The sequence below is a fragment of the Sorex araneus genome, chromosome 1 (assembly GCF_027595985.1).
Source record: "Sorex araneus isolate mSorAra2 chromosome 1, mSorAra2.pri, whole genome shotgun sequence".
NCBI lineage: Eukaryota > Metazoa > Chordata > Mammalia > Eulipotyphla > Soricidae > Sorex > Sorex araneus.
The window spans coordinates 34,111,707-34,138,525 of record NC_073302.1 but is presented as its reverse complement, the minus strand read 5'-3'; the positions used below and the strand labels follow the sequence as shown (position 1 = coordinate 34,138,525).

The window sequence follows — 26,819 nt, the reverse complement described above, 5'->3', positions numbered from 1 at the left end:
AAAATGACTTTTGGGCTATCCAGGTTTCTGCACATTTCCACTCTATGGACAGGAGAAGCCTGTGAGGCTAACAGGATGCAGGCACTCTCAGGCCATGGAGATCTCCCTCCACAGCAAGTTAATGATCCTGCACATCCAGCAGTTTAAAAGAATATTATTGGGGGCTGGTGAATAGCTCAAAGGTCTAGTGTATGAGCAGGACGCTCAGGTCTGACAACACCAGGTAGTCCCCTGAGCACTATGCTGGGAAAAGCCCTAGTACCTCTGGAAGTGGCCCCCAAACAAACAAAATGGGGAAATTACATATATATATATGCATATATATATGTATATGCATACTACTATCAGCATGTGTGTTATATAAGAAAAGAGTTCATGAGCTTCCTGCCTGCAGCAAACAGTTCAGTGACAGGAGAGGAGGCCAGAGCTGACTCATGAGTCACAATATTTAAGTGGTTAAAAAAAAAAAAAAGGAAGCCAGTTAAATATTTTAGAATCTGAAATAGCCTTAAAAATCACAGCGTGAACCCAGCCCTCTCACTTCACAGATGAGGATATTTTAGGACCCCAAAACACTAACTTTCCCAAGGCTGGCCAGCTCCACAACAGCAGAGCCAGGCCTCTGAGGAGCAATCTCGGGGCCCTCTGCGAAGTAGAGCACCCCACTCTTGGAGAACAGGCAGGAACTGACTGACCCACGTGAGGCCATCTTTTTGTCTCTGCCCCACCCCCAGTCCCTTAGGTGGGGGACAGGAAAGGGTCATGTGGGCATCTGTGGAAAGAGATGAGGATTTCAACTATCCACTCTAGCTAAAATACAGATCTTGTTTCATAGGCATAAAAAATATCCTGGGGAGTTCTCATATGAGCAATAGCTTTTCTTGTTGCCAAATCATAGTGGTCTTCCAGAGCTTACCAGAAACTGGGGCACACGTGACTAAGAAATAAACTATCTTTTGAGCCAGACTGCAGGCCTGTTATGTACTACTGAATGCAGAAATATGATTTAATGAGATATTAGAACACTATTAGCACTTACACGATTAAGTAATCTTCCCCCTGGGGTACTTACTCTTTTCTAAAATTCTCTGTAACACAGCAAGTTTTTTTCCTGATCTGTTATATTACTTTTTTTCTTTTCATAGTAAAACTTAATATTCTGAATCACACAGGCCTCTCTAAAGTTTCTAATAAATGCTAATTCCAAAATCTCTCACCAGCTAATCTCTGCATATAGAGAATGCAATAAAAAAATTACTTAAATATATTTTGGAAAAAGGAACAAAGTCAAGAACCTTTTCTATTTAAATATCTATACATAAATGCCAAGGCTTTCAATTTACTAAGCCTTCAGAAATATGCCTACAGCACATAGTTCATCAATGAGACAAAACAGCAAATAAAAAAAAGTGCAAATAAACAAGAAAAGAAGGTAGAATAAGAGTCAAACCAAAAGTCTGCTGGGGGGCAGGGGAAGGAATAATATCATGGCAAATCTTCCTACGTAGATATGAAGGTACAAGCCATATTGCAATTTCTTTGCCTCACTAGGAGGCTGTCTGGGCCTGCAGAAGGCACCTCAGCTAGTGGCTTCAGTCAGAAGCTGAGGGGGAAAAAAATGACTAATGTATAGTCTCGTATATACACATGCCATAAAAATTCTACTCTTGAGAATCTGTCCTATAACATCTCCTCTTTGCTCACACTCAATTTTAGGTAGGGGAAATATCTTACGGACATCAACTTTAAGTATTAAACATTCTTAAATGCTATGGAGGTTTTCAAAGGCACAAGGGACATGCTTATGATCCTTAGGAGTTCTGAAGAAGGAATGAGCTACGAACACAAGGTCACAGAAGAAGACAGCCAAACAAGAAAATGTTACTGCTAACTGCTTGAGCTGGGTGCAGAAGGGCAGGGCTGCAATAAGCAGAAAAGAAGAGGAAAATATTGTCAAAGGAAAGCCATGTGTAAGGTCCCGGGTTTGATTCCCTGAGTTGAAAAAAAAAAAGCAATGAACAATGTGGGAAAGTAAGCAGTTGGAAAGAGGAAAGACACCAGTTTGATTATGACAAGGAAATTCTGTGGAAAAAGAGGGCAGAATGGAAAAGAGGGCAGAATGGAAGAGCCCAGGGTTTGATTCCAATGACAATGATCCAGTTACTAAGACTTTGGGGCTCCAGAGTTGTCTAACAAAAGCTCTATCTGAACATTAGTCTGGCAACGCTAAAATTGAATAAAGGAAGGGAAAGAACACAAAGGGCCAGAAAGAAAGCACCTACAATAACCCCACAATCTTGAAAGCAGTCCACTAAAATATGCAAATCAGGAAAGATGAGATCACTAAGTTTTAGATACTTAAAGTGTTAAACAAAGTATAGAACTTCACTAATTCTAAACTTGAATGTACACATAATTCCTACCTGCACATTAGGTAACATCTTCCTGACTTGGAATTTATATTTCACCTTTCTCACCCTATCTTTGCATTAAGAAGATTCATCATCATTCTTTACATATTAGCAAAATCAACAAGATTTGTCACTGCTTAATCAGAAGCGCACTTAAAGCAACTTGTGAATCCCATTTTGTTCAAGTCATTCCTTTTGTCTTCGACACAATAAATCTCCCCCCAAATTTCATGCAGAATTTTCCCAGAGAAAGAGCACCTTCTTGCAGGCAGACTACACCTACAAAAGCAAAACAAAACAAAAGATTACTATCCAGTGAATTCTTTACGAAGTGCTTTTTTTTTAAACAGGCTGCTTGTCACACACACACTTCTTTGTTTTGTGTGAGTAAACTAGGCCACACATGAATGCCCCTTCTAAAACAGAGGACCCCAAAGAGCCAAGTTCTCAACAGTGCAGATTAAAGCCACCTTCTACCTGATTTCCAAGGTGGAAAAAAAGAAAAAGACCTAACTGTAAATTGTGTTTTAATTTTTAAAAAGGCATTAGAAGTGCAATTTAGAACGGCAGTCCTATTACATAAACTTTGCGGGCTTAAATCAGATTTCTGAAAAGATACAGAATAACAGATACCAATACAAAAAAAAAAAGATTCATTCTGTGTCAGGTCACCTAAAAACCGCCTACGTTCATCAGAGACCTGGGATTATGTTGAGGAGGGCGCCCTAGTTTGTGAAGAGAGCTTTGCTTCTGTGTCCATGATTTTCCACTTGAGTGCAAAACTGTTGCCACTCATCAGTGACCACTGGAACCTTTTCAACAGTCAGTCCGGTTTCCGACCCACAGCGGGAAGGCAGCGGATTGGTTCAGCGGAATCAGACAACAGCCTTGGGCTCACTGCAGTCAAGGAACAAAGATTGGTGACTCGATACTCAGGAAGGAAAGGATGTAAAGGAGGCAGATAGTGGGGGAGGAGAAGGGGGCGGAAGCACAGAACCCACCAACACAGAGGTCCAGAAAGACACGCCCAAAGAGACGCTGAATTTACCTGGAAATATTCAGTCAGGGATGGAAGGAGGGTGGGGGAGAAAAAGTTTAAGGTAAACGCAGAGACGGAGAGCCGAGGGAGCCCAATTTCATAGGCAAGAACTTGGCTTTAGCAGCTTTATAACTAGCTCGGGTGGGTAAGCACCTTTTCTATGTTAACATGTCAAAAAGGTGTTCTATTAGAAATTTCACTGAATAATACCCAGCTCTCCTCCCTCCCCCCACAAAGTAAGCCCCAAACTGTACTTTAATTTTAGGGTTCTGGCTTTACAGTGCATGAAATCTGCATGCGATTTCAAAGAGGGGAAGGGGTGGGGTGCAGAGCACATGAAATTTTTAGAGCATGGAAATAAAAAGTATTTTTAAACCTCCTTGGGGGTGAAGAGTTAGGCAAGAAGTAATACGTGGAAACTGCCAAGCGCCTCTCTGCACACCCACCCACCAGATACCACCGCAGCCGGCTGGGGGAGTCTCCCTCTTCTCAGCCTGACAAGCTTCACTTTCTTTGAGGTCTGGAGCTGGTGATCACCCTGGCCCGTCATGGTATTTTCAGTTAACAAAGCAGTTACTCAACGGGGGGAAAAAGCCACAAAGCAGCCGAGCAGCTGCTGGCTGCACCCGTGATGCAAGTGCAGGATGAGCCCGGGGCCGCCACCGCCGCCCCGTCTCCTCCGTGACGTCCGGGAGGGGTATCCCCGGCTCTCAGGAAGTGGTGGCCGCGGGCAGCTCCGCCCCCACGCGGCTGGGGGAACGGCGGGGTGGCAGCCGCTGCCGCGCCCGGCCCGACCGTGGGCGCCGGGCATGGGTGTGGGGGGAATCACTGAGCTACACCCGCCCCCCCGGCCCGGGCCGAGGAGAGGGGGCGGGGGGAGGAGCTGGGTCGCCGCACGGCGCATGCGCCGAGCGTCCCCGGCCCGCACGTTTCCCCTCCCCACCCCCCGGCTCACACGCACTCACCCCGACCCCCGGGCCTAGGGTCGCGGGTCACCCGACGGGGTCGAGCCGAGTCCAAGATGGCGACTCCGCCCCGCACACACGCGCGCGCGCGCGCACACACACACACACACACACACACACACACACACACACACACGCACACACCCACGTGCGCGCGCACTTGGCACTCCCGGCGGGGTCAGAGCGCCCCCTCCCGCGGCGCGCTCGCGCCCGAGGCCCTGGCTAAAAATAACCCGGGCCCCGACTATATTTGGTGCTGCCGGATCCCGGCGCGGCTGCGCGCGCCCCGCCCCGCCGCGCCCCGCCCCGCCCCGCTCGGCTCTGAATGGAGAAGGGGCGGGGGTGACCGAGGGGAACCTACTCTGCTATCTGCCGCGCGCGCCAGCGGCCCGGCCAGGCCAAGCGCCGAATTTAGTAACTTCGCCTGCGTCAATCACGCGCCTCGCGTGCGTCAGCGCCGCGCGGCTCCAGGTCCTGCTCCCCCCACCACCACCATCACCACCCCCCAGGTCCCCCCCACCCCCCAGACTTTGAATGGATACAATGGAGCAGCGCCCTCCATCCTCCGAAGGCTGGATTGGAACCCACAGCAGGGCAGCAGCTCAGTGGTTGCTCTCTGCTGGGTCAACTTTTTTCGCGGCATCCTCCCACGGTCTCTCTCCGCCTTACTTTATCTACGGGCGGGGGTTGGGGCGGGGGAGGGGGTTCGAAGCTTCAGAAATAGACCGTGTGTCTTCTAGAGAATGTCTAGTTCTGATTGCACGTTTCTGGAGCTTTAGTGTGTACCACCATCCGATTCTGAAAATGCTGTGCTGGCGATGGGGACAACGTTCCCTTCAGTCTCTTCTTCCAGACACGCTAGCAAGATTGTGACAGGTTAGAGAAATATACCTCTGATACCGACCGGCCACATGGGCATTCTGCATTATCTCACTCAAACACGCTCGCCTTTAAAAATTCATTCCCAAGTTGCTTTTACTCCTCTGGAACCTTTGAAACTAGGAGCCCTTGACCCTGTTTAATTTGTGGTTTTGTTTACAGCAAGAAATTCACACTTAAATTCATTCATTTCCAGGAAAAAACTGCTCTCCCTTTACACAGTCGTTCAGGCTTGCGGCACACCATTTCATGACAAACGAGTCCCAGGAAACCAGTGTACATTCCCTAGCGGGGGACTAATAAATCCTGCTGATTGATTTCGAAACGTCTTATTTGGGAGAGGGGAGGGGAGGCCTGTCAACAATCATCAAAAAGTGAAAGTGCGAGCTGAGAGTTACATTTCTGACGGCGGTGGGGGGGGTGATTTGCAAGTCAGACCCACTCAGCTGTTCAACACGTGTGTTTGTTTTACACACACAACGTAGTTTCTGCTGCAGCGCGCGCACCGTGGTGGATGTGCACTTAGTTCAGTGTCCAGTTAGAAACCCCACACCTAGAGTGTGCTAAGAAACAAAACCTTATTTTTCCCGAAGTCATCTGCATCCCAGTGCGAAACACGCACCCAACAAACGATGGGAGGAGGGGGGCTGGTAATAAGCTCGGGCTCAGAGGGGCCAAAGAGACGTAAACAGCTTGAGAACCGCCGCTGGAGGAAAGCGCAGCTGCACCTCAGGGAGTCTTCAGGCTGGCGCCTGACTCCGGCACCAGCTGCCAGGTCACTCGGAGAAGCTGGCTGGCGGAGCCTTCCCTTTCGGAAGAGCTGTCCTCTCCCTTACCCCCTAGCTCTGGCTCCCTGCCTCGGGACAGCCTCGGAGGCGCGCCAACAGCACTCCTCCAACTCTACTCCACCCGAGCCTGACAGCTGGGCGGTCCCGCCTGACCCGCTGGCGGGCAGCTGCACCCTCTTGCAGGCTACCGCCGGGAAGAGCCGCGCTGCTGCAGCAAAAGAAAAAAAAAAAAAAAAGAACGGTCCGCAGCGCCGTTCCGAAAGGCCCGGGGGCCGCTGCTGGCCGAGCGGTGCAGTTTCTATTGTGCGGCCTTGCGAATGGCTGGAGAGAGGCGCGGGCGCGCGCGCGGGCGCGCAGGCGCGCGCCCATGAACACATACACGCCCTCCCTCGCACACGCGGAACCGGCTGGGCCAGGGGAGGGACGGTGACGTAGCGTCCCATGACGTCACATTGACGTCTCGCATTCCAGGCACTCTATGGTGAGGCCGCTTGGGCTCCTGTGGCATAAATGACGTGCCGAGAGAGCAAGCGAAAGCGCAGCCGGGAGAGCGGAGTCTCCTGCCTCCCGCCCCCCACCCCTCCAGCTCCTGCTCCTCCTCCGCTCCCCATACACAGACAAGCTCACACCCCGCTCCCTCACTCGCACACCCAGACACGCGCGCACACACGCTCCGCACACACACTCCACTCTCTGCCGCGCGCTCACACCCCTCTCGCCCTGCGCTCTAAGAGCCGGTGCGGCGCCGCGCCGGCAGTCGGACGCCCCTCCTGGGCTCACTTTGCAACGCAGACAGCTCCGGTGGTCCCCGTGGAGGTGGGAACGGCCGCAGCATCTTCCCCCTTAGTCGCGGCCGGAGCCAGGACGTCCGCGGAAGCCCTCAGCGGAGCTCTCCCATGAGTCGGGATCGCAGCATCCCCTGCCAGCAGCTCACCGCCTCCGGGAGCCGCTGGGCTTGTGCACCGCAGCCCTTCCGGGACAGCAGCTGTGACTCCCCCCCACCCAGTGCAGATTTCAAGGCAGCTCTCTAGAAACTCGCTCTAAAGACGGAACCGCCACAGCTCTCAAGTAAGTATGAGATTCTCCTACTAAACTGTGGGACTTGCTTAAAAAGTTGGCGCGCCGGGAAGCATAGCTCCTGAAATTGACAACTTTGGGTGTGGGTTGTTTTGGGGGGGGTTTGTTTGTTTGTTTGTAAGTGTGTGTTTTCTCGTCCTCGCTGCCAGACTCGGGCTTTGCCCACCGAGAAGGTTCTGAGCTGAAACTTTTCCCCTATAGTGGGTCCAACGCGGGTGGGGTGGGCGGGGGGGGGGCGGGCGGGGATCTCTGGAGGTCGTGAAATTCTTTCTCCACCGACCCGAAGAGTCCAAAAGCCTCTAACAAAGAGGAAGACCGGGGTTTGTGCAGTTGCAGCTCCGGCGATGTAATTCAGGGTATTTCGGCTCTAGTTGTCATGGTAATGATGCTCTCGGCGGCGGCGGCGGCAGCGGCGGCGGCAGGGAGTTGCAGGTCTGGTGATGAACGGCAGTAATTTTCCTGCCTTTTAACTAGGGTTGAAAAGAGGGGCTCCTGTGGGCCTAAGTTAATATACCTAATGGTGACTGCTTGCTGGTGGACTAGACGGCAGCTTTAAGAGAGAAGAGGCCTGGACCTGAGCAGCCAGAGTTTGCTGAGGCGCTCCTTAGGAGCTCAGGAAAGCGGACATAATTGTAGGAATGAACCTTATTGTATTGAAATGAGCTCGATGCTCTACGGGGCACGTCGGCCTGCGTCGCCGACTTGCACGTTTACACTTTTTCCCCTGCGGAGGGGATGGGCTGTGTAATGGGCTGCTCCCGCCTCCGGACACGCGGTGGGGACCGGGCATCCTCCGCTCGCGACCGCGGCTGGGTGTAGGAAAGACAGGTTTCACTTTATAATGACGGGTGCTCACGCTTTGGGAGAAGTTGCTATGAGGGTTTTACTCTTGATTGAAATGAAAGTTCTGGCTCCCGAGGAAAGCAGCCTCACCAGCTCAGCCCGCGGGCACTGACTGCAAAGGCTCCCCCTCGAGCGTGCTGGGAGCACTTGCGGCATTCGGGGGAGAGAGCGCCAGAGTCCCTTGAGTCTAGGGAACGTTCCTGGAAATTATTTTTTATTTAAAGCCTGGGGAGTCTTCAAGGGGAATGCGCTGCAGCAGTTGTTGGGTCACCGGACATCTCGGGCTGCTATCCCAGGCCCTGAGCGTGCCAGGACAGAGGAACGGGGCGCCGTCGTGCCGCGCGGTTCCAGCGCGAATCCGATCCTAAACCGCCCCTTCCCACGGCGCGGAACTCTTGAACAGAGAACCGACTTGGAGAAAGAAAGGGCTGTGGGGCACGATGAATAGCGTTGAGTTCATTCGCGTGCTCTTAGCTTAGCAAGATGCTTCTCGTGTGACTATCAAAGATTCCTTAGACCGCAGCAGCCTCCAAACTCGCGGTCTCCCACACCCCCTTCCCTGGGACCGTGCGCTCGCCGAAATTCTCCCCGGAGGTCCGTCTCCCCTCCCTCGGTCTTTCTGAGAATCTGTCTTTCCCTTTCTGTCTGTCTCTCTTCCACGCATCCTGCCCCCGCCCAACCTCCGCCCCCGCTCCCCCCGGCTTGGAAACTCCGCGGAGGAGCCCCGGTCACAATGGGGTGCTTCACGATTTCCTCCACTCACTTCACCACACGGGAGGGGAACAAGGAGGTGTTCCTTTCGTGTACCCCCGTGAAAGAAAGGAGCTTTGACAGAGGTGGTCATTGCTTCCTAATTTACAACTCTCCAGCTCCGCGCTCCTGGCCCCAGCGGCCGCGAGCTGGAGCGCCCGCACGTGTTTGCAGGCGACGAGGCTTTGCCTAGGTAACCGGCGCTTCAGGGGGGTGAGCGGGAAGCGCCCTGGGGGCACCTGGCCCGGCTGTTGAGCAACTCGAGAGGTTCTCGCGAAGGCCGAGGGATAGAGCGGGAGACCCTTCCTTGGGGGGAACTAAGAAGGAGGGAGGACACACGTACCTCGCCCACCTGAGTCCGAGGCGGGATCCTGGGAGAAAGAGTGGGCTTCCAGGACCTCCGGGAAGGGCGAGGATGCTGACACCTGAGGAAGGAGGGGAAGGGGTGGGGGTTACTGGAGACCCCCTTTGAAGATGCTGAAGGTGGGGAGCAGCGCATGCTCTAGCCCTGGGAAGATCCGCCCGTGCCAGCGCTTGAGCGAGTACAGGCTTTCCATAGGGCCAGCTGGGGCTGGGGGCGGCAAGGGAATCCCCCCATTTCCAGGGCGTCGAGCGCTTCCGGACCTGGTAGCTCCCAGCCCCACTCTTCTTTCGAGGCCAGCCCCGGAGTGCTTGTGCTTCGGGAGGCGAAAGTTCCACGACCCTCCCGTCGCGCGCCCCACAGAGGTTTGGGGCGTTTGGGGTACGCCCCCACCCCAGCACCCTGCTCGTTCCCTTCAACCCCTCATTCTGTGAATGGGTTTGGGGCCAAGAGGGCGCTCTCGGCCGGGGTTTGGAGCAGCCGGCTGCTTCCCACCCCAGGGCCCGCTCAGCTGAGCTTTGCAGCTGTAAAGTTTCTCGTAGGCTACGCTCGCCCGGGAGGCGCACTCTGCGTCCTCGGGAATGTGCCCCCTCCACGCCGACGGTTTCCCTCGAGCCTCTAAATCGCCCACTCTCAGAATAACAGACCGCCGGGTGTAGGGGTCCTCCCTCCGCACGCCCCACCGGCTGCGAACGCCATCCTCTTAGTCGCCTTGCTTCCAGCTTGGGCCTGTTTTAATTCTGCCCTTTTGTTTGCTTGACCCCTTGGCCCTCGAAACTCACGGCTAAGAGAAGCGAAGCTCTATTAGCATTTAGAATGAAAAGCGCAGACTTTGTTAATTCCTCCGGGCATTCATGCATTCGTTCCAGACCTTGTGCATTTCCTCTGTAACGTGTAAAATTTTTATTTCAGGGGTGGGGACGGGTGGAGTTGGAAAATAGCTCCTTTCCGCTCGTGCACACTCACTGGCTCGCGAATTCCGGCGGGATTCTCTCCTATGTTCTACCTGCCTTTGGTTTTCCTGACTTCCCGAGCTCGGGATCAATTGTGGGGGCGGAGAGGTCCATTTCTGGGCGATGAAAGACTGTACGGTTTATTGTTGTTGTTTGTCGCTGCTGCGGTTGCTGGTCTCCTTTCTGGTGCCACAAGACGGCGGTGAACGCAGTGGCTGCGGATACCTCTTCTCGGCTCCACCGAGGTTGTGTGATGCTTCTCGAACTGGAACTTGGGTCGCCTTATGCACTGCTTTCTTGTCTTTAATCAGTTCAGTACTTATAGAGGTTCCCCATCTGTCTTGGTGTCCCAATACGTCCAGGTCAGGACTGGCTGAGCCAACCCGATCTTACTGTGATCTCTGTCCTTCCCCCACTCCCCCCGCCCCCCCCAAGAACCTACTGCGGAAGAGTGCAGCCCGGGAAGCCCCTGCCCGGAGACTGGATCCTCAGCGGAGCAGGGCTGCACCGCCACTGCTTCGCCCAGCCCGACATCCCCGCCTCCTCCACTCTCAGCCTCTGCTGGAGAGACGCCCAGCCCCACCATTCAGCGCGCAAGATATCCTCCAGGTAAGTCTGAAAGCACGACCCCTTATTCCTCTGGGACTAAGTGGGTGGGGAGTACACCCTAGGTGGCAAAGCCGGTCGACTTACCTAGTGCCAGGGCCCAGACTGCTGGCCATCCTTTCCACAGCGCAGGTGGCTTCCTCTGAGCTGATTCTCTAGATACCACACCCTGTTGCAACCAAATTGTGCGGCCAGATTAAATCAGTGGTTGCATTTCTCAAAAATGTTTGCTCTAAGGAAAAGGAAAATACACTGAATAGATTCGGGACTTCTATTATATCTTAAAGACTTCATTTGACCTTTATATCCAATTGGGTTTTATATAGCTTTACAAAGGAGGTATTTACCCTTTCATTTCAGTTGGTGCAGTTGTGAGGTATGGGATCACTGAGAGCAATGCAAAGCATCTTGTCTGTCTGAAACCCAAGTCCTTATTGAAACTCAGAGGGAAGGAGAAAAAAAGAATCTTTGAGATGAGAATCAAGGAATATAATTTTGAGTAGGGCCAAAGAAAGGTTTGCAAGTTTGACTGGCAACACCTCTTATTTTGCTGTTAAAGAGGCCACCAGTTTCTAGGACTGTATAGGCACCAATAGATAATAGAAGCCTCTCCCAGTTCTACCTGGAAACCTGGGAAAGACACTTCAAGAGGAATAATGCAAGGGACCTGCAAGGGAAAATGACAGAAAAGGCTAATGGAGAAATTCTAGAGGTGCGAATGGAAAAGGAGAATAGATGAATGCTCAGAAACCTCAGTGGCCCTTGGGCCTTTCTTTTCACCCCGACAACTGGATGACAGGAAAAGTAGTCTGTAACTTCAAACTGCTGAGTATTTTTAAGGCCCAGCTTGTCAAAGAAAGGCATGAACTGGCCTCTCCTCATCACTGCTTCTTCCAACAGGCCCTCATCACCTTTTTTCAACTCAAGATTTCAACCCATATATGCATGACTCAATCAGATTTGGAGATGTGGGTAAGAGCTGTCAAAGGCAATGTGAAGTACTCACTTTTTGATTAGTCACACCTTTCAGATCACACATAGACTTCAGGGAGCCTCTAAGCACCTGGTATTCTTTTGGTTCAGAAAGACCAACCACCAGAAATGATCCATTCTCCATTTATATAATTAGCAGTAAAGAAAGGGAAACAATCAGATAAATCATCTGTTAGACTCAATAATCCTCAGGGCCTCTCCTCCCAGTTCAGCCTCTCTCAATAATAGAAAGCTTCCTAGATACCATTCAGCGTCAAATCCAACTGGCAGGGATTTAACTAAACCTATTAAGAAACTACATTTTTCTTTTATTGGGGTACTAATTCTGTCATAAAACAATATGTTGCCTCATGTGATCATTATAAAGTGTCATCAAACAGCCACTGGCGTAGTGGATTAGTCAGAATTGGGGGAAATATATGTACTGTCTATGGCAGAGAGCAGGTTTGGTGGGTGTTCTGTTGCAGCTGCTGATCTTTTTCTTTGCAGATGGCACAACCTCCCCCAGTCCATTTCCTGGGCCTACATGCCCACCTCACCACCTAGTTGGCTGAAGTCATCAGCAGGGGTCCGGTTTGTGCAGGCTGCTAGCTCTGTGTGAAGGAGTGGGGAGGGGGTGGGAGAAAGCGGCCACAACATGTGTGGGTAGCTTCTGTTGGCAGAAATACAATGTTAGAATGTCACAGGCTCCCTTGGCCAGTGAAGCCCACATAGAATATCTCCCTTTTAAAATGAAGGGGGTGGGGGAGGAGAGAAAATCCTTAGTGTACAAATCAGTGTGTGACTCAGTGGCTTTTCTCCAGAAACAAGCCAACAGGAGGCATTCACTAGGTTTCTTCTGTCTCCCCAATTTGTGGCTCAGACCAGTTGGATTGATAGGACACAAAGTCACTTTCTCCAAACATCACTGGGTTTAAGAGGGAGGGTGTCACATTTCCCAGATCTGGTGGAAGACAAAAAGGAGGGAGAAGGAGGGAGTAAAGGTGGGCTCAGAGCTACGCCCAGACCCCCTACCCCTTTGCCCCCAGCCCCACCCCCAACACCCCCACCTGCTTTTGCTATCCCATGGCCCCTTTAAGGATAAGGGATTTCCCGGTTCTTCCCAGCATAGAAAGGATGAAAGGGAGGGAGCTGGGGCTTTAAGGCGGTGCTCCCAGAAGCAGCCAAGGATGCCTGTTGCTTCTTTATTCCCCAGATTAGAGAGCAAGCACTCCAGCGCGGTGTGGCCTGTTGGGTAGGCGGGAGCGCCCTCCCGACATGCCTCTGAGACACTTTCTGTCCCTGTCCCTGCAGATATGCCCTGCGTGCAAGCCCAGTATAGCCCTTCACCCCCAGGTTCCAGTTATGCAGCTCAGACCTACGTCTCGGACTACAACCCGGAGATCATGAACCCCGACTTCCCCAAGCTGACCATGGACCTGGGCAGCACCGAGATCACCGCCACCACGTCCCTGCCGAGCTTCAGCACCTTCATGGAGGGCTACTCGGGCAACTACGATCTCAAGCCCTCGTGCCTGTACCAAATGCAGCCGGCCGGGCCGCGGCCCCTGATCAAGATGGAAGAGGGCCGCGCGCACGGCTACCACCACCACCATCACCACCACCACCATCACCACCACCACCCTCCTCACCCCCACCCCCAGCAGCAGCCGCCGCCGCCGCCGCCCGCGCCGCAGCCCTCCATCCCGCCGCCGGCCGGCCGCGAGGACGAGGTGCTGCCCAGCACGTCCATGTACTTCAAGCCGTCGCCGCCGTCCACGCCCAGCACGCCCGGCTTCCCCCCGCAGGCCGGGGCGCTGTGGGACGACGCGCTGCCCGCCGCGCCCGGCTGCCTGGGCCCCGGCGCGCTGCTCGAGCCGCCCCTGAAGACGGTGCCCAGCGTGCCCGGCGCGCGCTTCCCGCTCTTCCACTTCAAGCAGTCGCCACAGCACCCGCCCGCCGGCAGCCACCACGTGGGCTACGACCCCAAGGCGGCCGCGCTCGATGCCCACCCGTACCTGCTGCCCAACAGGTTCCCGCCGCTGGGCCTCGCCGCCTCGCCCACCCCGTCTGGCCTCCTGGGCGACAGCCCCAGCCTGCCGTCGCCGCCCAACCGGGGCTCGTCGTCGGGCGAAGGCACGTGCGCCGTGTGCGGGGACAACGCCGCCTGCCAGCACTACGGCGTGCGCACCTGCGAGGGCTGCAAGGGCTTCTTCAAGGTGAGCCGCGCGCCGGGGACACGGGGCGGCCCGCGCGGTGCCTGGCCCCTCCGTGGGCTGCGCAGACTCCTGGGGACACTGAGTGACCCTCTCACTGAGTCTAGGCCCTCTGTGGGCTGCAGCCCCTCCCGGGGACACTGGGTGACCCTCTCTGCGTGCTTAGCGCCTCCGTGGGCTACAGAGACTCCCGGGGACACTGGGTGACCCTCTCACTGAGCCTAGCCCCTCCCGGGGACACTGGGTGACCCTCTCCTCGTACCTAGCCCCTCCGTGGGCTGCAGAGACTCCCAGGGACACTGGGTGACCCTCTCACTGAGCCTAGCCCCTCTGTGGGCTGCAGAGACTCACGGGGACACTGAGCGTCCCTCTAGCCTTGCCTAGAGCTATCAAGCCCATGATCGGGGCCTGCCTGAGGGCCCAGAAGGTCTCTGCCAAGAGGCTGTTGGGGTGAAAGAGACCCAGAGGGATGGGGACCCTGACTCAAAGTGACCTTCTGTCCATTTCCCCCTCTCCCACCTTAAACCTTATCTCGAAAAGGATCTGGGACCTCAGAAAGGGAAAACTCCTCCTGGCATGCATCTTCTGTACACCCAGATGATGGCCAGGATGAGGTGTCTGGTGCCGGGTCTTTGCTAGTTCTGTATTTGTCATATGAAGACAGACTGAGGCTGGCTGGTCACTAGCTCTTTTATTAAATGTTTTGCACATAGAAACAGTCCTTTTGTTCCCCCAGATGAGGAGCTAGAGGGTCAAAGAAATTACCCAGTGACCACGCATCCCCACCTCACTCCCATCTCAGAGAGGTGCCCGTGGACAGCTCTTATCCGTGTGGCCTCTGAAGAGCTAGCCCTTTGCACAGCTCTGTGGCAGAGGACATGGGCTAAATGCAGCGGGGACACAGAGGACAGAAGCTGGTTCTCACTAGTTCACGCTCTGGTGCCAGTTGTACTCATAGTTCATTATCTTAGAGACTCAGAGAGGTTTTCAAGTGGGAGGGGCATTAGTCTCTGCAGCCCCCACCCCTGGTTGTTGTTGCTTTAACCCATGAGAAAAACTGAGCCTGGCCAACCCATCAAATAGTCCAGCTGTGTTTCTCCCCCCCCACACACACACCCCAGTTTACCCCTCACAACAACACTCAGGGATAAGAGTGCTCTTGTTCTCTTCTGGAGCGACTTTTGCTCTCCACTCCAGACTTTTTCAGACATTTAAACCATTCTCTCCACCCCTCCTTTCCTGACCATCATTGCACATTTCTGCAAACCCGTAAATGTTTTCCCACAAAAATCACTCCTTTAAAAGAAAAAAAGAGGCTGGAGAGGTAGTACAGGGGGTAAGGCGCTTGCCTTGCATCCTGCTGACTCCAGTTTGAGTCCTGGGCGTCACCTGTGATTCCCAAGCATCACTAGCAGTTACTCCAGAACACAGAGCCAGGAAAAGCCCCTAACCACAGCAGGGTGTGGCCCAAAGGCAAATCAACAAACAAAAAGAAGAAGGAAGAAAAAGAACTATTTTCCAGTGCTGGGCTGAGTAGAGCAGTCAGCTGGATGCTGATTGTGTAATGGATCTGGGAGACCAAGAGGATATAGCTAGAAGTATGTAAGAATTAGTGTCAGACACTCAAATTGGAGTTTTTATCCTTTCTAAAGTGGTTAGGGATGGCCCTTCTTTCTAAACCTCAATTTCCTACTGGTTGAATAAAGGTTAGAGCTGAAAAGTGTTGAATGAGAAAACACTTAGAAAAAACCACTTTCTGGGGGAGGGAGAAAAAAAAAAGAAAAACCACTTTCTAATCTTTAAAGGGCCATGAATAGAGGACTTCATGGATTATTTGTGAAAAATACTGATATCTCTGCATTGGTATATATGCTAACAAGCAATGGGTGAACAATTATGTGATTAAGAAATCCTGCAGATAAAAGAAAAAAATTCTTGTAGCAAGAATTTGCAACATGTTAAGTGGCATATAGTTGTGCAGGATTGTGAGGATTTTAGATGTTGAACTCTCAGTTTAGCCATTTTCCCCTCTCTTAACTCTTCGGGATTTACAGGGCTATTTTCGAATAACTGCATCATTTAAGCCGATATGATATTTGCAGCTTCTTAAAAGAATTGCTGAAGGGCAGTGGAAGGGACAGCCAGGGAGAAAAGGGGGAAAGAAAAGAAAAACATTAGGGCAAGTATGAGTAGCCCCCAAATAGAACCATCCCTGTATGATTCAGAGTTCACCTTAATACAAGAGTGATAATACATTCCCAGTCTAGAAATGTCAATTAAATGTTCTCCAACAGCTTCGCTTTTCTGCAGCAATCTCTTGAAAACAAATCTATACTTGAAAGGGTGGGAGTAGGATGAGGGAGAACCACCCCACAGATCTGTTAATTAAGGGACCAGGAGCAGGTTTTACCCAGTGGCTTTCTACCATTAAATTGAATTCTTTAAAAATGTGACATGAAGTGCAGTTAATGATGGGAATTCAGTGATTGAACCGTAACGATCTCTTCTGTCCTTCAACTCTGTAGGCACACAAATGTGGGGAAGGTTCAGGTTATTGGGAAAATGTATACCTGAAGCAAAATGCCACCAGCACTCAAATTGGCACATAGCCTTGAGGCTGATTGATAGGGAAAAAAAAACTTAGAAATTAGAGTAGGTTCAATGAAAGACACTTTTATTCTGGAAACACAAGCTTCTTACCCTTACATATTGCTGGGGATATAAATGCTGAAAACCCACAACTATGTTTGTGCTTTGGAATTTTGCATTTTAAACTACTGAATAAGCCTACTGAAGCAGGGGGGAATGTATGTGGCTTTGTTAGAATTTTTCTTTCTTTCTTTTTGAAGTTTTATAGAAGCTGTTTATAAGCTACTTCCTAGAATGAAATTAAATGGCAATAAGGTAAAAATGGTATGTATGACTTAAGGACTGGTGAAAGAGAAAACTAAACCTATAATTTTGGACACAAACTAGATCACTAATACCAAATTACTTGGATTTCCTTTATTTTTTAAAGTTTTTGCTTTATTGCTCTATTTGGAGTTGTAAAGATTCAGGTACTTTCTAAATGACTTTTTTCTTTAGTGGTAATCCACATCCATGTGCACAAATGTTTAATTAAAGAAAATCAAGCCTTAAAAAATTGGAGCATGAAGTGTGCTTATTCTCCATGTGTCATTTTAAATTATGTGAGTCTGAACACATTATTTTATATCCAAGTCCAAGTTTTGTGATTTTTTTTTGCAATATGGCTATTCTGATGTCTATGTCATAATCATTTCTGAAGTAACTTATTTATGGGAATTTTTATTGGCAGCATGGCCCTTATATTTCTTTTATTTTTTGATATTATATGGGTTTTTAGTATTTAATGTTTTGATTTCAAATATCAGAAATGGCCATTTTGCTACCTATGTTCTTTTAAAGTAAAATAAAGCAGACAGGCTGATTGAATGATTTTTTTTTTTGCATTAAAACATTATGCCTTATATGTTTGAACTGGACAAGTCCAGAATTTTGCTTTTTATGATTTCATCACTATTTGGGAACAAAGCCAGTTACTGTGATATTCGACGTACAGTAGTGATAGCCAACAAAGTACATCCCTGATAATTTTGATTTTATTTTAATAAGGTCAGCAATAATCAGGGGAGTGGAACAAGTAGAAGATTGTTCCCCAAGGGATATTAAAAGTGGAGATAATCTAATCCTCCAAGGTATGATATGTTGACCTGGTAATTTCAGATATGATTTTATCATTCAGACTTGGGTATCTCATGAGACTTGCTTCAGAACAATCTGAGATGATTTCCATTGTCAGCAGCTAACACTAATAAAATTGTTTTTCCTGCAGGCTAGCGTGTTAGGAAATTAAATTTATCTAATTATACGAATTGCACTGTCGCTTTTCACATTGTAATTAAAATACATCTTGTCAGGTTCTACCTACCTCCTTCCAGAAACTATTAGTTGACTATCTCTGTATTGTATTTTCTCAGAGAACGGTGCAGAAAAATGCAAAATATGTTTGCCTGGCAAATAAAAATTGCCCTGTAGACAAGAGACGCCGGAACCGATGTCAGTACTGTCGATTTCAGAAGTGTCTCAGTGTCGGAATGGTCAAAGAAGGTATGGATCTGATGCTTTTCATCCTGCTTGCATAGGTCACTTCTTGGACAGCACTGAAAATGTTCATATTTATGTGGGGATGGTAATATCTCTAGTTACCCTTTTCCTTCCAACCATTTATTTTAGGCTCTATATTTACGTATAAAAATAGCCAAGGACTACTTGCTGTGATTTCTCAAAATCCGTAGAGAGCTTGTATACCTACGTCTTTGTGCTATTTAAGAGGGAAGCTTTTAGGGCTTGTTCATTATCAAATGTATCAACTCTCATTCAGTCCTCGTAGGAATCATACCCCAAACTTATTGCCACTTTAAAATGGTTGGCCTCGTGAATGAATGCTCATCTCTACTGTGTTTTGATGCCTTTGCATGTTCTATGGCTTTTCGTAGATAGCTTTGAAAATACATATTTTCTCTCTTTCTTTCTCTCGGCACCAGTTGTTCGAACGGATAGTCTGAAAGGGAGGAGAGGTCGGCTGCCTTCCAAACCAAAGAGCCCTTTACAGCAGGAAGTTTCTCAGCCCTCTCCACCTTCTCCTCCAATCTGTATGATGAATGCCCTTGTCCGAGCTTTAACAGACTCAACGCCCAGAGATCTCGATTATTCCAGAGTAAGTTTTATGCTATCCTATTTGGGGAATGAATGCTCAGGTTCTCTCTTTGTGATTCGAGTGATTGGCCTTCATTGGGTGATTGTGTGCCTGGCACAGTTCGCAGCTGCTTTGCGCATCTTTTCTGTATTTCTCACTTCATCGGGCAATCCCAGGGCATCCTTTATACAAATAATTTTTTGCCTTATTGGATCTCTAAACGCCTTAACAAAAGACCTTGCCTGACAGTGCTGCACCTGCCCTACTCATTGTGGCAGGGTTCCTGGTGGTACAGTGCCAATGAGAATCTACACAGGGGAATTACAATTTGTAGATTTTTTTATGGTATAGACAAAGCAATTCTTCTTTTTTCCCCTTCTATTATGGGTCAGCCACAAGTTAGTGCTAAGCAGTTTACCCAATTGCATGGGCATTGATTAGCCTGCTGTTTATTCAGAGGGATTAGACTATTCCTGCAGAGGAGCAAGGTCTGGCTTTGACACGGGGGAAGGCAGTGGGGGATGTTGGGAGGATTGGGATGGAACAATTGGTAGGAAGCCTCTGCTGCTTTCCCTACCTGTGTCACCTGGCTCCCACTCTTGACTTTCTCCTCCCTGCAGTGGAGATGATTATAACATTCAGCCTCAGAGGGATGTTTTGAACATCAGTCACATAGGAATAAGGGTTGGGAAAACGTTTTGAAAACCAGACAAGATCACCAGTAGTGATGTTTAAGCCAACCAAAACATACTAACGTTTTAATTTCACATGGGATATAGTAAAATGTCAGTGTATTATCTACAAATTCCTAGAAATTTAGATATCATAGAGAGACTGAGAAAGGATTTTCTGAGCAAATATATAAATATTACGGTATGGAAGGTTCTTTAGTTTTGCTTTGTTTAGGGGGTCCCAGCTGGCAGTGCTCTAGGGCTACTCCCAGCTCGGTGCTTAGGGGTTACTCTCAGTGGTGCTCAGGGGACCATGCAGTGATGGGGATCAAACCTGAGGCTCTTGTAGGCAAAGCCTGCATTGCAACATGTTGTACTATCTCCCTGGTACACTCTAAGGCATTTCAATGGACTTAGAAAAGGGTTGAAGTGATCGAGCAAGGGGCAGGGCATTTGTCTTACACACAGCTGTCCCACATTCCATCCCCCAAGATCTGCCAGGAGTGATCCCCAAACACAAAGTCAGGAGTAAGCCCTGAACACAGCAGGGTGTGGCTCAAAAGCCAAAAATATAGTAAAATAAAATAGACTTAGAAAGACAAATATCAAGTAAGACAGGGACTCATCAGGGAGAGAAAAATAAAAACATTTAAAGGATTGCACGATTTTTATATACAAGACATCATGGTATATTGATTTATTTAATCATGGAAAAAAAATCCCATAAACTCTAGGGATAGTTACCCCACTCTAAGACCAAAAAAAAAAAAAAGTCACAGAAAATATTCTGCATACACATGAGCTACCCGCCCACGGATCTCCGTCGTTCATTAGACTTGGCAGTTATTACCAGCTTGCTCTCCCCAGGACTAATCATTATTTCAATCCTTGGGTTGAAGGACTAGAAGTGAGTGTGAGTGTATTGGCTCTGTGTCCTTTTTAGGCTGCATTGTTGATAGAAATAAAGGGGTGATTGGCGTACCCGCTGTCATCCCCACCCTCATTAGAGACTGTGAAGCCTCCTCTCCACACCTGATCACGAGGCTTCACACAAGACATGCAGTAGATCCTTAGCATCAAAGGTTGAGGACTCTTATTCTGATTACAAGTAGTGTCTCTTGACTAAAGTCAAGTCTCAAATAATAGTTTAACGAAATAATGCATTGAGCTAAGGGCTTAGGCTTTGGAACCATGCAGGTCTAGATTAAAATCCCAGTGCCATTATGTACTAGCTGGATAACCTTGAACAAGTGATTAAACCTTGTAATGCCTTTTTTTTTGTTCTGTGTATCATGAAGTAGTAATAATTTAACCACTTCCTGGGGCTGTGAAGATGAAATAAGATACTTGCTAAAGCTTTAGCACAGTGCTCTGTGCATTATGACCAAACCTTCTCTACCGTTTGTTGAATGTTCTTATGAAGTATGAGCACCACACATGCCAGGGGTCATGTAGAAAGACACTGAGGTAAAGTCTTAAGATAAGGAAATTGACTGACTTTCTTAAGATCACCTACCAGGGAAAGGATTAGAAGTCAAGACTACTTCTAAATACTAAATACTGGGCTAAATACTAGGCTCCGTTGGCTTCTCTGGTTTCCATGAGAGAGGGTGTTGGGAGAGCATTCAGGAATGCAAACTTCTCCTTTCTAAAGCAACTCTGGCCTCCCCTTAAATAAATTGTTTGAATTAATGAAACTTCTATGCGCAGCCTATGCTGACGCTCCAATTTATACTCTGACATTGTTTGGAGCATTTAAAATCATTCTTGATGGCCATTCTAGAGAATTGAGGCCCGAAAGTGATTTTTGTGCCCCCAAATTATCCAATTATTGGGCTACATAGCCTAATTAGTCATTCAGTGGCAACGCTTCCCAGCACTTTGAGTTGTCCCAGCTGGGATCTGTCTCCACACTGAAAAAATCAATCCAGTGTATTTGCTTCCCTCTGCACCATTCACTGTGTCAGCCCAGAGTCATCCTCCTCATCAACAAACATTTATCCAATTTAATTGTTAGTTTTATCCAAAAGAATAGATCGACCATGCCAGAGTCTGGGTCACATGGATTACTACCTTGGGGGCCTGGCTCAATTTTGCAAGGCGTATTTATTTTAATTACATTGTTTGGAAATCAGGTTGAACCTCATAGCTTGGATCCTCTCCCTTTTAGAGAGCTTTACAAAATTATCAAAAATTGGACCAAAATCAATTAAATTAGAAGACTCTTTAAAAATACAGTGCGTTTTCGTCAAAAACTTGGATGAAGGCAGAGAAGGCATGCTGATCACAGTTGCAGATGACAGAAAGCTGGGCGGGATCTCTAATGTGATGGATGTCAGTATCAACATTCAGAGCAGTTTCGACAGGTTGGAACAGGATGGGCTGAAACCATCATGAAGAAAGTTAACAAAAATAAATGTGAAGCTCGGCGTTTAGAATTTGAAAAACTGGGAGAGACTTGGCCTGTCAGTGGTTTGTGCTAAGAAGATCTTGGGAGTTTATTCCATACCCTCACAATATGCTGCAACATAGGCAATGGGAGGGAAGGTAGTGGGAGGGAAGGTGCTAAATTACCTGAGGTTGTACACGGAGACATGTGTGACCAGAAGGAGGTTGGTGACGTCCGGCACCATGAACTCCTTCTTGAAATGTCAGGCCAACATTTCAAGAGCAGAGTCCACTTCCAAGCTGGGCTATAAGGAGGATATAGATAGACACACTAGTCTGGAAACTCGTAAGGGATGGTTAGAGTCAATGGAAATAGGCAGGAAGGGAGATGGTTTGGCAAGATTAAGTCACACGTGCTTCACGGCAAAGAGGACTGCAGCTCTGAAATGCACATAAAGAGGGAGAATGAAAGGCCCCTTCCAACTTACTCCTAGGACAAAGATCCACTCTCTTGGTTAGGGGAAGCACAAAGTCATCCACACAAGAAGTACCTAGTGAGAATCTATATAACAGCATTTCTCACAAGGAGAAAGGTTATTTTTCGATGGTATTATGTTTCTGCCAGTTCTGAGATGTCCTCATTCTAAGTTTACTTTATTGTTTAAACATCTAAACCTAAGAGTTTTGTGGGGGGTTGGGTAGAGGGCTGGAGAAACAGTACAGTTGAGGGGGCTAGAGCGATAGCACAGCGGGTAGGGTGTTTGCCTTGCACGCGGCCGACCCTGGTTCTAATCCCAGCATCCCATATGGTCCCCTGAGCACCGCCAGGGGTAATTCCTGAGTGAAGAGCCAGGAGTGACCCCTGTGCATCGCTGGGTGTGACCCCCCAAAAAAAACCAAAAAAAAAAAAAAGAAACAGTACAGTTGGTAGAGCACTTGCCTTGCATGGATTCAATCCCTGGCCATCAGACATGGTCCCCTGCCCCCAAACCCACCAAGAGTGATCCCTGAGCAAAATGCCAGGGGTATGCCCTGAGCATCATTGGATGTGATTTCTCCTAAAAAAATTAACTAAAAAAATTTCATGTTCCCCCCACTTCTTTTTATGTGGAAAGAGCAATACCAGGCTCTACTACCAAGCCATATCCCAGCTCAAGAGTTTGTGTTTATAAGAAACTTCTTGTTTAACAAAATTGAATTTGCTTTGTTCTCTGAAAAATTAACCTACTTTGAGCTAGGCAGCATCACATATATATTCTCACAGAGTTTGATAGAAGCCCCAACTTAATATGTCTTTTGAAATTATCCTTCAGGAGCCAGAGAGACAACACAACAGGCTGAGCCCATAGTTTGCATGCAAGAGGCCCTGGTTCAATCTCTAGCACCACATGGTCTCCAGAACTCCATGGGCGGAGCCTCTGAGCACAGAGCAGGGAGTAGCTCCTAAGCACTGATTGGTGTGGTGCAAAAACAAACAAAAATAATATTGATATGAAGTTCTAAAGACATTCTTCGGAAGGTTTTATATTTAAAAATTCAAAGAACTGATGGTGACCTCTGGATCATCTAATCCAGAGATTTCAAAACTTTTGTTCTATTGCCCCTCGCCCATTTCAGAAAAAAAATCACTCAACAGTCCCTTGGAAATTCATTTCTTTAACAGACATTTTCCCCCCACTCCCCCCCACTTCCCCCATCCCCGCAAGCAATTGCACCTGAGACTACTACCATCCCCTGGATCTTTCCATCAACCCCTGGGGGGCAGTATTGCCCACTTTGGGATACACTTATCTAGTTGAACCCGCATATCTTTAGAGGAGTAAACAGAGGCTGAGAGGGTTAGTGGCTTGCTCCTGGATGGAGGTCAATGGCAGAGCTAGGATTGGTGCAAACGTTTCTGTTCATCACACCTCTATTCAACTACTAAATTTTTCAATAGAAATTTAATGTATTTAATTTACAATAGTAGCACCACTTAGTTTTTTGTTTTTTTTTGTTTTGTCTTTTTAATGTTCTTGGGCCATATCCAGTGGTGCTTAAGGGCTACTCTCAGCTTGGTGTGTGGGGCCCCTAGAGTTTTTCCTGGGTGCTGGCTGGGGAGAAGAGATGAAAGCTGTGAGTTCCCTCTGCAAAGCATGTATTTTAGCCCATCAGGTGATCACGGCAGCACTGTCTGCAGATTTTTCCAATGACAAATCCATGGGTTGGAGAGACAATACAGGGGTAAGGTGCTGGCCTTGCATTCAGCCAACACTGGTTCAATCCCCACCACTGTATAGGGTCCCCTGAGCACCACCAGAAGTGACCTCTAACAGAAGTGACTCTAAGCACAGAGGCAGGAGTAGACACACCTGATAGGTGTGGTTCAAAAACCAAAATTAATTTAAATAAAATAAGAGTGTAAACCATTTAGAATTAGATAAGTAAAAATTTAAACTTCTTTGTCTTCTTCATTTATTTATTTCCTCTTTATTCCATTCTTCAGAGTAACTGATGCTAACATCAGTTATGTACACCCACCGATTATTATATCATGCTTATTTTAATTAATTTAATTAGGACTCTTTTTGGCTTTTACTAAGCCAAACCAGGTTTAGTAAGTCCTCAGAACTTACTCCTGGCTCAGTACTTGTAGGACCAGGGAATGCCAGGGATGGGAAAGCATGTGTACTAGCCCTTTGAGCTTTCTTCTCAGTCCTACCAGGTTTGAGTCAAATCAGGAACTTGACCAGAACAATCTATTAAAGATTCTAGCTGCCCCTGGTGACCTCGATAGAGAAATGGAAAAAAAAAATGTTTGCCTGACGGTACGTTTTCATTGTTTTTGCACTGACACATGTGCTTTTTAGGTAGTAAAGGAGCAATGCTCCCCATTTGTGGGAGAGGGAGATGGAGGCATTGTGTGTGCTCCAAATCCCGGAGGGAAGAAATGTTTGAGAGGCCGGATGCGAGCTCCAGCTCTGTGAAGTGCTCCTGGCTCTGGGACCTTCACTTCGCCTTTGGGCCAAACTTCTCTCCTTCAAAAGTGAGCTCAGATCATTGTATATCAGTGCAGTCAAAACATGTCACATTTGATTTGTTTCTCCTTGAAATGTTGCTATTCTCTGCCTCACAGTTGCTTTTAATTTAGCAATACAAGTATATATAGATACTGGGCTTGGCATACAGAGCCTGCATAATTACCAATGAGAAAATATACATAACATCCTCATTAATTGGTCATTTCAAGTATGTTTCAGCAGCTAGGATGCTTTTGGGTAAGGAGTATCACTTTTTGTAATAACAGCTCCAATTACACAAGGTGCTGTGTATCTGGAGATAAGACCAGAAAAGTGGCATTTGAACATGTTAATTACATGTGGAAGACCAGGGTTCAATCTTCAGTATCACATGATCCCCTGAGTACCTCCAGGTGTGACCCTTGAGCAAAAAAGCCAAGAATAATGTCCGAACTACTCTAGCACAGCTGGGTATGAAAGAAAACAAAACAAACAAATAAAAGCATGTTAAGATGGGCCAGAGAGTAGCTCATGGGCTGGAGCATATGCTTTCCATGTGGCAGCCCAGGGTTCAATCCCCAGCTCCACATGCTCCTTAGAGCACTGATAGGAGCAACCCCAGAGAACTGAGCCAGGAGTAGCCCCAGAGTACTAGGAAGTATGACCCCCACCCTCAACCCCCCAAAAAAAAAGTTAATAAGATAGACATGCCCATCAGTGTATGGAGGTTAGCATCCAGTACTGTGCTGGGGGGTGATTCCCAGCAGTGCTTGGGGGGACCATGGGCACTGAGATTGGCCCTGACCATCCACATCCTAAGTGTGGGCTCACCTCATTGAGCTCTTCTGGCCTGAGATCAGCTGCTGATTAGCACTCTGGGGACTCAGCTCAGGGCACACGGCTCACATACCTGAGCCCGAGTTCCACCCCTGAAGTTGCAAAATGAAAACACATTAGCCTCTCAGTCCTCCTTTTTCCAAGCCCCTGGTTACCAAAAACAAAAGCAAAAAAAAATTTTTTTAGATAGTTTACCTGTTGAGGAGTCATAGTTACATAGAGCAGTGACATCTAAGACTGGAGTAAATGCTCTGCTATGAAAACATCGCATTGCTAAATGTTTAGGGCTGATGTTCACACAAGGGTCTCACCTTATTCCATTCAAGCAACGTATTTTAGGCCTTTGCTCAAATCTGATTTGTATAAAGTTCTGGTAGCTGCTCCGTAGAATGTATAGACACAATTTCATTTCATTTACATGCATGGTTATTTGTTGCTGCGGATTCTAATTCTAGGTCCTTTAGAGAAATAAATCTCCATTGGCTCTGAGTGTCCGTGTAATGCTGCATTACACTAGAGGCAAAGCCAGGTTTTTGGTGGGTCAGTTATCTGCATAGGTTAGAACAAAACGTTGTATAAACAGGAACAAGATACAGGTTGGGGGAAGGGGGCAAGCATGGCAGTGCTTAGTTCACTCCCAGCTCTGTTTACTCTCAGGGATCACTCCTGGCAGGCCTTAGGGGACCATATGTGGTACCCAGGATAAAATCAAGATCAGTCATATGGAAAAGACAAGTGCCTTATCCTCTGTATGATTCCTCTGACCCTCAAGATACATTCTTAAAGGCTTTTCTTTGTTTAAACTATGTTTGATTCGAATGAGTAGGGAATAAATATTCATCAATTTTCTTTGCTGAATACCAAGCCTCCTAGTCCCGAGCCACAGCGTGGTAGGGTAGCACAGAAGGAGAGCCAAGGTCCAGTTCTTCCAACTGCAAGTCAGCGTTTGGGGGTTGAATTTTTATACAGCTGCTGGTACAGGCCACAAATAATCTAAACTGCTTCTCTATTTAGTTTTTGTTTTTGCTTTGCGGGGGGGCGGGGGGGGGGAGGGCCACACCTGGTCATGCTCAGGACTTGGTCCTGGTAGGTCTTGGGGGAACCATATGGGGTGTCCAGGGTGAACCCAGGCCAGTCATGTGTAAGGCCAAGTATCCTCCCCACTGTATTATCTCTCCAGCTCCATTTTAAAATTTATTTTATTATTATTTTTAATGTATCACCATGAGGTACAGTTACAGACTTACAAACTTTTGTGCTCACATTTCAGTCATATAATGATTGACTACCCATCCTTCCACCTGTGCCCATTCTCCACCACCAGTGATCCCAGTATCCCTCCCA

At 48.4% G+C, this 26,819-nt stretch overlaps 1 protein-coding gene and 1 long non-coding RNA gene across 4 annotated transcripts in view; one reads left to right on the top strand and one right to left on the bottom strand.

The window, feature by feature from the left end:
- Nucleotides 1–6,669: 6,669 nt before the first annotated feature.
- NR4A3 (nuclear receptor subfamily 4 group A member 3) overlaps nt 6,670–26,819 on the top strand; it is a 45,682-nt gene continuing 25,532 nt past the window's right edge. The window contains exons 1-6 of one of the 3 annotated variants that reach the window (XM_055118653.1): nt 6,670–7,150; nt 10,502–10,675; nt 11,573–11,644; nt 12,959–13,863; nt 17,862–17,991; nt 18,429–18,601. In XM_055118653.1, the coding sequence (XP_054974628.1) occupies nt 11,614–11,644; nt 12,959–13,863; nt 17,862–17,991; nt 18,429–18,601 (1,239 nt within the window). In that variant the 5' untranslated portion in view covers nt 6,670–7,150; nt 10,502–10,675; nt 11,573–11,613. Of the gene's footprint in view, nt 7,151–7,546; nt 7,592–10,501; nt 10,676–11,572; nt 11,645–12,958; nt 13,864–17,861; nt 17,992–18,428; nt 18,602–26,819 lie in introns of those variants that run through there. The other 2 variants (XM_055118654.1, XM_004600434.2) reach the window with 2 other exon arrangements.
- On the bottom strand, nt 8,373–9,493 carry LOC129399299 (uncharacterized). Its single transcript, XR_008627042.1, has 3 exons — nt 9,377–9,493; nt 9,096–9,177; nt 8,373–8,430 (listed from the first exon to the last, which is right to left on the bottom strand). It is a non-coding gene; the product is annotated as an uncharacterized LOC129399299 (long non-coding RNA).